Source organism: Natator depressus, chromosome 4 (assembly GCF_965152275.1).
Source record: "Natator depressus isolate rNatDep1 chromosome 4, rNatDep2.hap1, whole genome shotgun sequence".
Taxonomy (NCBI): Eukaryota; Metazoa; Chordata; order Testudines; family Cheloniidae; genus Natator; species Natator depressus.
This window is the reverse complement of record NC_134237.1, coordinates 57,376,872-57,390,438: the sequence shown is the minus strand read 5'-3', so window position 1 is coordinate 57,390,438 and position 13,567 is coordinate 57,376,872. Positions and strand designations below refer to the sequence as shown.

General features: G+C 39.2%; 1 protein-coding gene across 1 annotated transcript in view; it reads left to right on the top strand.

The window, feature by feature from the left end:
* Nucleotides 1–13,567, top strand: part of LRBA (LPS responsive beige-like anchor protein) — a 558,416-nt gene that overhangs the window by 507,706 nt on the left and 37,143 nt on the right. Inside the window, exons 49-51 of the mRNA XM_074950978.1 lie at nt 3,658–3,747; nt 7,077–7,269; nt 10,181–10,243. Of these exons, the coding sequence (XP_074807079.1) occupies nt 3,658–3,747; nt 7,077–7,269; nt 10,181–10,243 (346 nt within the window). The remainder of the gene's footprint in view (nt 1–3,657; nt 3,748–7,076; nt 7,270–10,180; nt 10,244–13,567) is intronic.

Below are 13,567 nucleotides of genomic sequence, written 5' to 3'. Positions count from 1 at the left end.
TCTTGACTACTGATCAAACTGTTGCATGCTCTAAGATGAGTAGTAAGTTTTCCATTTCAAAAGAGGCATTAATTATCTCTCAGTAGAGGCTACATGTGATTCTAGCTGATCTTCCCTTACCAGGAGGAGCAGAAGTCTGACTTGCAACTGATGGCTAAAATGCCCTGTCCTACTTCAAGTGTCTCTTTTGGTATGTGAATGGGAAAAGTAAAGACTGATTCCAGTCCTGACATCATACACTTTCTGTTGTTTGGGGAGGTCATCCTGGATTCAGTTGATCTATGCTATGCAATAGCTTGCAGTTCTTCAGACCATGTGATGCTGGCTTCTGGAATGATTTTTGGAGGCAAACTGGGATTACTAAGTGGCTCACTGTGCTGAAGAGCTCTCCTAGTTGTAGTTAAAAGGCTGCAGTTGTTTGAAAAGAAAAAAATTCTTTGCCTTCCCTCACAGTTGTGGAGAAGGTGTGCAAGCATTTCTTGTGCTGAAGTCTGTCTGCTACTGTCTTCAATTTACACATCAGTACCCAAATTTTCTTTCCTCCCTTTTCACTTGTCACAGATCTTCAGAGAACATAGAAATTGGAGAAAAGAGGATATTTGTGGTGTCATTGTGTCTATGGCGGTTGTACTATGCGTATGGTTATAGCGTTTCAACAGATCTTTTTCTTCTTGGCTATTTGGTAGGGCATGACTTTAATATTAATTTAGGTGACTCCATAATCTAACAGACATAGGCCCAGGGATGTTGCACTTTTTGGTTATTTGGAATTTTGTCTCTGGTTGGAGGAGGAAATGTGCCTGGTTCAGGATAGGGGAGCTCTCTCTTTGTGAACTCGTAATCCATAGATCAAGTCTAGTGTGTGCCATGTTATATGCACAGTCCAGATATTGCCTGGAGTTTGATAGAAGGTTTTGGGCCATAGCCTCAGGGAAGTGTGTGTAAGTGTGTGTGTGTGTGTGTATGGGGCCGCATGCAGTTTGAGGTCTTCCAGGGCAATGATCCTTGGCAAAGTCACCATCATAATGATCAGCATCTCTGTCCATTCCAACAGGAAACCTTTTGTTTGGAGCTCTGTAGATTAGAGGGATGTAAGTCTGACTCTTTTTTGTTGACATGCAGGTTAAGTGGATATATTCAAATAATGTTGGCAACCCCTGGAGATCCTCTTCTGCATTTTAAGGCTGGATGGGAAGAAGACGGCTGCCCTGCCTGTATTATGGGAGTGTGATATCTTAAGTATCCTGAGAGCATTGTTTGGTCAACAGTAGATGTATAGTGTTGTCGAACAGAATTTCTGTGTTGCTGAGTGAAGGTGGGAGTCTTAACTGCTATGAGGTCTTGACTGGAGAATAGCTCTTGACCACTGATCTTTCATTGATCAACATATTTTAAAGGTGTGAATTAGTGCAGTTTTGTTCAGTGTGGTGGCTGTAGGTGCAGTGTGCTGCATTAGCAGTAGATATTTTCTTTTCTTTCTTTCTTGGTTTCTGTTTCCAGTACTTTGTGAGGGGAGAGGGGGTTGTGAGTCCTGATGCTGTGCAGGGACGGTGGTATGTAGTGGCGCCATCCTATTATGGGGATAGCCGTTAAAGGATGCACCAAGAACGTTGGGCGTGACAAAACTCTTTCATCCTTCCTCTGGGCATTGCATGAGGATTGTGATGTGGGAAAGGGCGGAACTTGTGTAGGTCTGTTGTGGAACAATGTAACAGGAAAGTGACAGGCCAGAAGCATTTTTCTATCATTTCTATCTATGCTCGCTTCCGGCTAAAAGTCAGAGTACAACGTTTTGGTTGAAGAACAAATTACTTGTTTTGCATTATATCTGAGACCCTTATCTTTTATAAGGAGTTCATTATTCATATAGGATCTACAGCTTTGTCCTAAATAGTTTCATATGCAAATACTAAACTGCAGCCAAGGATTGCTTAGCACTGCTCCTACCACTTCCTTTCTGGTTCACCTAAGAGAGCTGCTATCCATAAAGGTCCAACTTTTCATTTCAGTTGTGAGTACATTCAAACGTAGCATGTCCAACCACTAGAGAGTAGGGACTCTAACTGGCTTAGCATGTTGCAGTGTTTGGTCACCAGTTGGCAGATATGTCAATTTGGCTTTGGACTGTGATTGTGTTGTAGCTTGAAAGTGCGCATTGGGTCTCAGCACAAGTGTGTGTGTGTATTTTTAAAAGTCAGGTTTTTAAGATATTGAGCTTTAATATGGTTAGGATCAGATTCTGAGACACTTACTCCTTGGGCAATCCCAATGAAATCATTGCACTGGGAGCGTTCAATGAGTAAGAGTATCAGAATCTGTCCCCAGAATATTTGCAACATTTGTTTTAGCTTATTCAAATATATCAAAAAAATTTATCTTAGCAGTAAGGTCAAATACTTTTGGAATGGCACATTTCTGTTCTATAAGGCTGTCTGTCTAAGTAAACCTCAAATCTTCAGAAAGAGCTTCAGGTAGCGTTTATTTTTTTGCTTTTGTTGCTTCTACATTGAGCTATGTCATCTCTCAGAGTAGTAATTTATCCTTATCTGAAATGAATGAACTAGAGAAAATTCACTGTAGGTGTTGGTCAGCCATCACAGAAATATTAACCAGTGGTTAAAAAATACAAAGTGCCAGGTAAGCAGTAGAAGCATTAAGAGCCTTTTCTGTGGAAGTCAGTGGGGGGTCTTTGTGTGAAGCAACTAGAAAATAGAGACCTTGAAGAGGATAAACATAACGGCCTAAACATTCAAAGGTGACTACTGTTTTTGGGTGCTTGATTTTTGGGCACTCTGTTTGGATCACTTTAAGGGGCTGATGTTTCAGAGAATGGGTGCTTCTGAAAATCAGACTTTAAGGTTTTTCAAAATCCATAGTCTCTTTTAGATCAATAGTGTAAACACAGAAAATCTAGATCAACAACGTAGGCAGGCAGGGTTCTTACGTCTCAAAATGTTTACTTAAAAGAATAGCAAAGTATGAGGTTGCATTTGCTTTGATTGTTTAAAGTGATTAGGTGTCTAGAGAGAAAGATTCTGGCAATTTAAATAAAATATTTCTTGATGAATGTATATGGTAGAACTTATTTAAAGTTTGTGCTGTTTTTTGTCTTCCAGTTCTATCTCCTCTACATTCTTATTGGTTGTTAGTAGTATAATGCACCCTGCAATTAATTTGTCTTCCTTTTTTATAAAAATATATTGAAAAAATACGTGCTGTTACCCTTTTTTGTTGTCTTAATTATTGACATGAAACTGGACGCTTGAAGTTAAACAAAAAGTTGGAGCCTTTCTTAGTACCTGTAAAAGATTAGCTTTTGTTCCTGAAGTATGACGTAAGAAGGATAAGCCAGTGTTAGAAAGGAGAAATGGAGCCAATAAGGAGGGTTACTGATTATAATAGCCAGTTTCTGTTTAATATCACTGAGCAGGATGAGGTTTTGCAGAGTTTCTCATGGAAATAGCATCCACAGTACTAAAATGATTACCTCATTCTCAGTACCAGTGCCAAGCACTTAGCCCCACAGTGAACACACGGGGTTGATTTTCAACATGAAACAAGCCAGAAGTGTGGAATGACATTTTCAGGTGACAGTTATGGTTCTATTGCCTGTAATTAGCACCTCTTAACATGCAAACCTGCCTGTGCCTTTTCCAGGCTGTTGAAGCTCAAATACGAAGTTTTGGACAGACCCCTACCCAACTACTCATAGAGCCACATCCTCCAAGAAGTTCTGCCATGCAGGTGGTATGTATCATATTAACTCTTTGTGACCCATTCACTTTTGTTTATTTCTGCACTGTTGCTTTAAATGTTCAGATTTTTTTTCTTTTTGGGGGGTGTGTGGGCGGTGGGGGGGGATTTAAGATTCTGTGCATTGAATTATAAACACAACTTTCTGAGTTATCAGTCATTGCTAGTGTATGCAATGCTTGAATATTATTAATTCACTGACTGCTAAAAAGGTTGTGCCAATTCACAGTACAGAAACTTATCAGTGTTACCTAAAAACACTTCGTCAGTGTAATTTGCTAACGTGTTAGAACTGGTGGATCCAAATGTTTCAGCATTTCAAGCCCAATCCTGTGAGATTATATTGAGGTGCAAGCATCCACAATTCGCTTTGAATATTAATGTAGATGACGGATCTCAGAACCTCTCAGATTGCATTCAGCACCTTATAGGATCTGGCTTTTAGTATCTATGGCCCATATGCTTCTCTTGTTTTCTCTGAATGGAAGGGAGCTTGAACTAGTGGAGTCAGGCTAAATGTTATGGGGAAGACAAGAGCCCCCAGAAGTTGAAACCTGTGTAGAAGATTTATGGGTGGGGAGCGGGAAGGACTGGGAGCCACTATGCTCTGTCATGTAGACCAACTCCTGAGGTGGATGCCAGGAGCTGGTACCTGGGGAAGGGAGTACCTGAAAATATACATCTCCATGCGTATCTGTGCTGGTGGGAGCCAGCTAAGCTGGAAACAAGGGACTATCCCAGCCTTTGGAAGATCCCCCAAGAGCTCTGGATTTAGGAGGTGGAGCCCCTACTCTTTTCTCCCAGCCATAACCTTTCCCCTAAAAACTAGGAATTCTTGAGCTGAAACTTGCATAGTGAAGAATTTGTTTTAATGTGTTTTGCAATAACACTAGGATGATAACGTCCAGGCACTGAGTATTAACATGCTTTCTGTTTTACCTCTACTTGTTTGTAAATATAATTTTATTAACACAATTAAATTTTATGCCATATGCTGCCCCAAGGTCTAAAATAACTTCATATTGTCATCATAGAACTCAGAACTTAAGTGTGTTAAATTATATTGTGACAGAATGGACCAAACATTCTATTAATTCATGAGTCTCTATATGTTACATTCCCTTAATGGTCAAAGATGGTCTGTGGTTTTTAAAAATAAGTATAAACAAGGGAATTCTATCTTTTAGGGTCTGTGAAACTTATGTTGTTAGGGTTAAAAAAGTCCCTGAACGGGAAGAGCCTTTAGACAAAACCCTAAAATTTATATATCATGACTTACACACCATGTGCAGTAGGAGCCTAATAGACCTAAAACTTCTTATCCATGAACTACCAGCCTGTGTCTATTGACTTCCTTGTCACTGACTCACAGGTTTAGCTGAATAAATTTGGTGTGGTACCAGGCAGTTTGTGTAATAAGGACTGTACAGTTTCATCAGAGTATAGTACATGATGATGACTCTAGTAAATATTGGGCAACTAATGAAAGGAGTTACATTTCATGAAGTTAATTATATCTAACTTCTCTAGCTGTACATACAGAAACTAAGTTGTGGTTCACATTCTTACTGTACCATCTCCTTTGGTTATTAACATATAATTTTACAAACTGTTATTCTAATAATTTAAAAAATAGTGTAAGGCTTCCATGAGGGGAAAAATTGGGATTACAGTGTAGTATATAGGGAGGAGGGCCTTTTTTCCATGACACATAAAAATGCTTTATCATCGTAATCATTGTACTATTCACTGAAGTTTCAGTGGTTTTTTCTCTGTGTGTGAATACAGCAGAAATTAAAGCCACCATGTGCAGTTAAGTGCACAAGCCATAATATACACCAGGTGTAGTAATTAGCAGTCACACGAAGGCTGCCTATATGTCTGGTTTTGCTGCTGTTGCTGTATCCCCCTGTGTTTTCACACCATCAGATAGCTGGATTTAATTGAGGCCACATCAGATGAGTCATTACTGACACCTTTAATTGAATGAGCATCCAGGGAGGATTAACTCATAATATTGATTGGCTTTTAGCCACTTGTTCAGAAGGGTGTCTGGGTAGCTTATTAGTTGCTTTTATTTACACCTTTATGCAAAGACTAAATAGGAATTCAGAGTGTAATATGTTTTTCTAAGTACTCTTAATAACTTTTTTAAAAGGCGTGATAATAAAAATGCAAATGTATTTAATTTCTTTTATTAGTTCTGTATAAATATATATTAAATGTATGCACTTACATACACATATATATATGCATATATGTACTGGAACATTGCAGGTAGAAAACAGCCAAGTGTACTGACCAGTATATTTTTATAAAGATATTAATTTAGTTATTGGGAAGAAGAAATACTAAAGGAATATGGATGACAGTGGACAGTACAGTAATAACTCTGTCATCATAGCTTTTACTTTTTTTGGTGCACCATATATTAGTGAAAACAAACTTGTTAAGTTCAGTTACTTTCTCAGCTCTGTAACTGTTTAACATTCAAATTACATGGATTTACCAAATCTGTGAAAATCAATATTTGATTTTAACATTCGCAGTGATGTTGGGGGTCTTAGTTATAAACTTTCTAATTAATTAAATTGAAAACAAAACTATTATATTGATTGGACTAGGGAGAATCTAGATTTATTTCCTCTTTTTGGCTTTTGTAGGAAGCAAAGGTATTTGCAACATAATAGGGTGATGTCTGCATGATTCTGTCCACTTTATAAATGTTTCCTTTATAATTACATTTAATTATGTTTTGCTTAAAAACAGAGTTATAATTGTCTGTGTATTGCTTAAATCTTATTTCTATACAACATAAATACACACAGTGCGTGCATTTACTGTATGCACATATATTTTATTTATTTGCTTTTTTTTTTCATTTGGCTTGTCAAAATCTTAGTCTGCCAACTAAATGGAGCCTGGGATGGTCTCTGGGAGCAGGAATTTCTCACTTTCTTGGTTACGGCGTTCTCTGAAATTACTTTCCTTGATGTGCTACCTCTGTAGATATGGAAGATAATGCATTTGCCAGAGACAGGCAACTGGAAACTTTTTAATGGAACCTGCAGCAAACATTGACTTTAGATCATTTCCTTTTCTGCAGTGCTGCTACCTTAATGGCATACATGAAGGATGTCCACGCAAAATAGTTGTTTACACTAGCCTGTTTACTGCTACTTCATTTACTTTTACTTGCAGCTGCTATTGGTTCTTGCTTATTTTAATTCAGTCTTACTTCTCTTGTTCTGTCCTGTCTTTCTTTCCCCCTCCCTATCTTTTCTTTTCCCATGTGTTTGGGTTCTTGTTTGCCCACTCAACAGTATCTCCTCCTGCAGAGTCCATTGATGTTCACAGACCAAGCTCAACAGGATGTTATCATGGTCCTAAAGTTCCCATCCAACTCCCCTGTCACTCATGTAGCAGCCAACACCCAGTCTGGTCTGGCAACTCCTGCTGTGATCACAGTCACTGCCAACAGGCTATTTGCTGTGAACAAGTGGCATAACCTTCCTGGTAAGTAAAGAAATTTTAGCATTAGAAACTGCCACCACCACCAAGTGGTATTTTTCAGTTGGCTTTGTTTCAAAATTGGCAGTAGAAATATTGTAAATTTCTGTTTGCAAATGCTAATCCAGTTCATTGGTACATTGTATTCATTGCAGTTAGACAAAGATGACCTTTCTAAAGTGCAACTGAACACTACAGTTCAAAAAAAGAAAAGGAGTACTTGTGACACCTTAGAGACTAACCAATTTATTTGAGCATAAGCTTTCGTGAGCTACAGCTCAATTCAAGTTCTGCTAAGCCACAAGTTATTCAGGAGAAAGCTTTGGTAAATAATTCTAACAGGCAATATCCAAGAAAACATAAGCAACAGGTCACCACTTTATTATCATCATAAATATTTGCAAGCATCCAATAGGCTAAATATATTCCCAACAGTTACTCAGCACAAAGGACTTGTAAAGCACAAGGCAGTGCTGTCCAGTACCTGAGGAACATGGCTCTGGGCCAGCCCTCATTTGTTCCTGATGAGATTTTTGTCCATCTTGGACCTCCTTTTCAGCCCTGTGCCCGGATTATGGAAGAGGGAACCTCTCTAATGTCTGGGAGGTACTGCTGCCACAGAAGAATTCACAACTTTCCTGAGCTGGTCTCTGCTAGCTCCTACTTGTTGGTTATGAAAACCACAACCAGAAATCAAAACTGAAAATATATAGAATGCCCACATCCCCTGCAACATGGACACCCAAAAAATCCAAAACACTAGACACTTGAAAGTCTTTGCCAATAAAAAAAGAAACAACATATCCGTAAACAAGACCACTCATCTTAATGATCCTTTTTGTAGTTTGTTGGACATTAACATATAGACAGTTCTGTTTTGAATTCCTGTATTTTCTAATCCTTGAGGGGACTCATCCTCATTCCATAATTACAGCAGCCTCAAGCCAGACCCACAAAAGGCAATTCATTTCTGATGGCACTGCAGTAAACTGTTAGCTGCTCAGAGGATTTCTATGAAGAAAAATATAGCTTCTTCCCAAATAGTTTAAATAGCGGACAATCTTTTAATGTTTGGACCAGGCTAATGTCTACATCACTGGTTTCCTGTAAAGAAATTTGGACCCACATCCCTCTGATTACATTTTGAAAAAAGCCAGATGACCCCAATGCTCTTTTCCAGCTGTTGTAAATCACTGATCAACAATGTCCAATTGGAAAACTCTTGGCTTTATTCCAGCACCATTTCACCCACCTAAGAAGCTCTAAAGAAACCAAAAACAAAATATGTTGTCTAAATAGCTGACAAAGACATGACTAAAAACTGTGGATAATACTCTCCGCATTTGGATGAAAGAATATGACAACAGCCTCCCATGCTACTATATGACCTTAAACATACTTTCAATAGTCAATGGATTAAAAATCTCTACAAGAATGCATAAAATTCAACAGTAATATTCCGGAAAAAATATCTGGTGGATGTTCTAAAATTATAGGAGTTGCTTTGGCTTCTCCATAAGTGTGCTAGTTGGTGATCTATTTGCCAGCAACAAATGCCTGCAGACAGATACCTCCATATTCTGTTCTCCAGAAACGGCAGCACAGTAAGACAGGTTTCTGAGCCACTGTCATTGTATACACCGTCAGGCACTTCAGAAGTGTTCTTTCTGTGTAGGGAGCCGGAGAAAAATCTACACTCCAAAAATCCTGTGAGAGCTAGTACACTGACCACTACTATTGTGGTCTATTGTGGGCTGTTGTGGAGTGCCACTTTTGAGGGAGCTGGATATGGCTTCCTGGAATGGGAAGGACCTGAAGTTAGCCTTAGATGTAGTAACCCTTAAATCCAGTAGTAAAATTGGGCTTTGCATAGGTGTAGGAGGCCAGTACTATAGCTATTCCATATCTCCTACTGTGATCATAGCACCGTCCACAGGGAATACTTGCACTATGAGTCATCATGACAAAGCATGTTTAGTTGACAAGTAATCGCTTGTCACTGACTACTATTTAAAATCCCACACCTGCCTCACTCAACCAGTCTGGTGGCTTTATCAACCAGTTTATGACATCAGTGTCCAACAAAGCACATCTATTCAGGGCTAGAACTGGTACTGTTTCATAAAATATTAATGTTTCATTGCAGCACTGCTGTTGAGTTGCATTTGAACTATGAAATCAGTCTGACGATATTAAGTTTTATAAAGCTTATGCTTTATGAGGTAATTGGAGAAATGAGAGATGTTACACCAATGATTTATCTATTATAGTAGCTTCCAATTCCAAGAGGGTTTGGGGGTTTTTGACTGAAGCTGTGGAAAACTAATGTGGAAGTAAAATCCAGTAGGTAAATATTCCAGAAACATGCCAGGTGCTTGGACATTTATTCAAAATGTTGGCCTGCAGAATTATTTATTTAGTTTTATTAAAACTTGCAAATAAGTATTTTTCAATGATAGATGAAACATTAAATATTATATCACTTGGAGATTTCTGTCTCCATCACAAACTGAAATTTTTTGAAAGGTCCGTTGTGCTTTGCTGTTCAAAGCAGCCCTTTGAAAAGGGAGGAAAATAGTATTTGCTACAGTCAGCAGATGGTTGTCACATTTTGTTTTCAGTGCTCTTTACCATTTAATTTTGTTTTGTTGCGACATGAGAGGTTGCCAGTAAAGCATCTGCTATCGCTTATGGCTCAGGACCTGAGACGTTGATGAAGGCGCACATTCAGAATAGCACTCATCTAAAATAAATGTTTAATAAGCAGCCCGTGAAAGAGCCTGGAAATTTTTTTATTTAATCATGAAAGAAACTTGAATGGTTAAACAGTTGCATATAGGGTTTGATTTATCATTTTTATGTGGCCCAACATATGAAAATAATGCTGACTTTTAAAATCTTCTTTCCTGAATTTCAGCTCATCAAGGTGCTGTACAGGACCAGCCATACCAGCTGCCAGTGGAAATCGATCCTCTCATAGGTCTGTCACTTTCCTCTCTCTTTGCGATTCATTAAGCTCTGTATGGTGGCCCTGAAGTGTAGATTACGGTTGTTTTTCACTTGCTGGTTGCTGGGAATGGAATTTTCCTGATAAACCATTTGCATGCAAATTGGAATGCAATGAGCTGTGGCTATGCTGGTATTTCATCAACTCCCCCTCGTTGGTTTGCCTAATTTGAACAGGCCTAGGACGCGTGTCAGTGAAAATTAATATGGATGCTGTAATAATGTGTGATTGAGAATGTGCATGAAGTACTGTCAGGATAATATTGGATCTTTTCATCACTCAGACTTGTTGATGAGCAGGAGCGAGGCACGTTATGATGAATTGGTGCACTGGTAATGTGATGGAGCTCCTTTGCCGAGGAAATTTTCATAATACCAGTGGGGTTCTTAACAGCACTGTGTTGTGAAAAATAAAACTGTGGCGCCAGGGTTTCATCATTAAAGGAGATCAATCCTTTCTTCTTAGACCTGCTGCTCACGCTGAGGGGATTAATGCGTAATTGCAAAGCAGTTCCAAAGTTGAAATCTATTGCCCAGGCAATTCTAGTGTTAAGATATTAGTATTCATCTTTCTAGGGCACTGCAGTCTTTTGGATCACCATCAGTGGTTAAGTGTGTGTGTCTGTGTTGTTAAGGGGGGAGAAAAGAGTCTCACTTTCATTTAAATGAATCTTTATAATAAATGAGTGGTTTATTATTGTGGTGCTTTTCATATTAGCATAGTTAGTTTAGTCGTTTATAGTATAAACCCTTATTTTTGGGTGGGGGGATTGCAATTTGGCTCTAATTCAGCACGGTTTGTAAGTTGGCACATGATTCTGCCTTGGAGGCTCATTAAGAACAAAACAAATTTGAAAAGAAATATTCCCTCATTTTTAATTTGAGAGGCCAATAAATAAATATTATTATTATTTTTAAGCCTCATAATTTCTCTGTTTTTTTTAAACTGACAATTTCAGGCTGATAGTTTATTGAATGAAAACATGAACTGACCAATTATAATTGCATTTAAAAACCAAGACTGTTTACTTATTTTTAAATTAATTTTTTGCCTGACTCTCCACTATCATGTGCATGGTAGAGTGATATGATTTGTCTATCAAATAGTTGTTAACTACTTTTAAAAATTAATATGCACAGTAAATGGTTCACAGGAAGTGCACGTTGACCATTCCCTAGTTTTTATTTATAAATGTATACGTTTTTTCTTTCTTTATTTATTTATTTATTTATTTATTTATTTATGCCGTTGTTTATCAAAGTAACATAGTGCTCTCCATAGAGCATTTCTAGAGGTTTGTTGTTGTTACTCAGTGAACCCAGAGGAGATCAAGGCCCCATTGTGTTAGGTACTGTACAAACAAACAATAAGCAACAGTCCTTGCTCTGAATTGCTTAACAATAAGAGCATACAAGCCCTCAAAGGGTAGGAAGTGTTATCATTATTTTACAGATGGGGAGCCAAGGCACAAACAGATTAAAGGCCTGATCCAAATCCTTGTAAAGGCAATGGGAGCCTTTAAATGACTTGCTTTAGTCTGCGGAAGAAGTCTGTTTAGTGCCTAAACTACAAGACCATGCTTTATCTCTTCTCAAACGGATCTTCTACAACTCCTCAGATGTGTGAATTTATAATACCCGCAGTGTCCTATACTCAAATGTATAATCTCTTGTACCTCACTTCGGAAGGTTTTGCAGTAGTGGCTTATAATTTATAACTTTAATCACTTGGGCTGAAATTTCCTTCCCAGGTGTCTGTCTAAGGTTGAATTATTTTAGATGACTTCAGCCAAAACAGTTCAGCAGTTTCCAATGAGGAGGCTAGTGAAAAATACTTTGTTTTGCCCACGTTAAAAAATTCTGATGACCTGTTCTTTGAAAAGCTCTATTACCCCAATGTTTTGGAGCAGGAGCTTGAAATTTGGCAGGGATGTGGCCTTTTTGCCATCAATTTGCCGTTCTCTATCCACATGAATATCTGCCCAAATTTGGCCAAGTTATAAGCCTTTGAAAAAATCACAGATTGTACATGCTCAGTAGAGACTTCTTAGATTTTAGGAGCTAAATCCCCCTGTCTCAAAATCTGTCTGCAGTGAGCATGATCCAGCCCTAGACATAGTACACAGGATTTTCCCTGCATTCACAGTTTAGGGCTGCTGCAGGCCAAGTCGAAGCTAGGTCCAGGCACCTGAACTGAGAGCAGGGAGCCTGTTTTTCCTGTGTTTTCAGTAGCTTGCTGGGACCAGTCAACATGAAGGAGGAAGCTGCCAATTCAAATGCAGAGGGAGCAAGAGTCAGACTTGCAGGCGGGAGCAGGAGAGGGAGTAGACTGGGATGTGGCATCACGGGGGAGCACTGAGTTTGGACAAAGAGCCCAGGGAGAGAAACTGGGACTGGGGTCCTGGGTGGTTGGGAACATAGGTGAGGGAAAGGGCAGTTGGAGGTCAGGGTAGGAAAGAGACACAGGTAGGATGAGGAGCTGGGACAGGGAGAACTGGGACAGCATGGGCAAGATGACTGGGGTTAAGCAGCATGGGTTTAGGGGAGATTGGGACAGAGACGCCAGAGAAGTGAGATTCGGACTTGCTGGGCAAGGAGACTAAAATTGGGATGAGAGCCTGGGGATTGGAGACTGGGACTAGTAGGTGAGGCGAATGGGCCTGGAATAAGGAGCTGGGGTCGGGAAGAGACAGGACTGATACAGGGAAAAGTTGGAAGGGATGGCGTGTAACGTGGACACATTTGGTGGGAATGGGAAGAAAGAAGAGTCTGCCTGCTGGAGAGCACTGCCCTCCACAGCCTGGAATGGAACTCAAGGTTCCTGAGTCTCACCATTCCTCTGCTGTCAGCAGATATCTATGAAACCCACTGGCAAAATGTGTCTCCTCCCCCTCTAGTGCTGGTCCACATAAAGGATGACAACCTATAGCTGCTTTCAGTTACTCAGGTAGCTCAAGTGGCAGAAATCTGTGTGGTGGATCTAAAGGTTCTAATCCTGCGGATGACTCATGTGAGTGTCAATATGATGCCACAAGATGGAATAATTAGTTAGTATTTGTACAGTGCTTAAAATCTAAAGTTCTGTATAAATGCTACTGCAAATGCTTGTGATTACCACCATTATTTATTTATGTATTTATTTATTTTTATTTTAATGGTTGTGTGGAGGTGCAACTGGTGCTTGGGTAGATATACTCCATCTATTATAAGATTTTGAAATTGTAGTGTTGGCTACTACATGGAGCCACTGCTTAACGTTGTGCCACATGTACTATATTACAATGGCGCTACTTTTTCT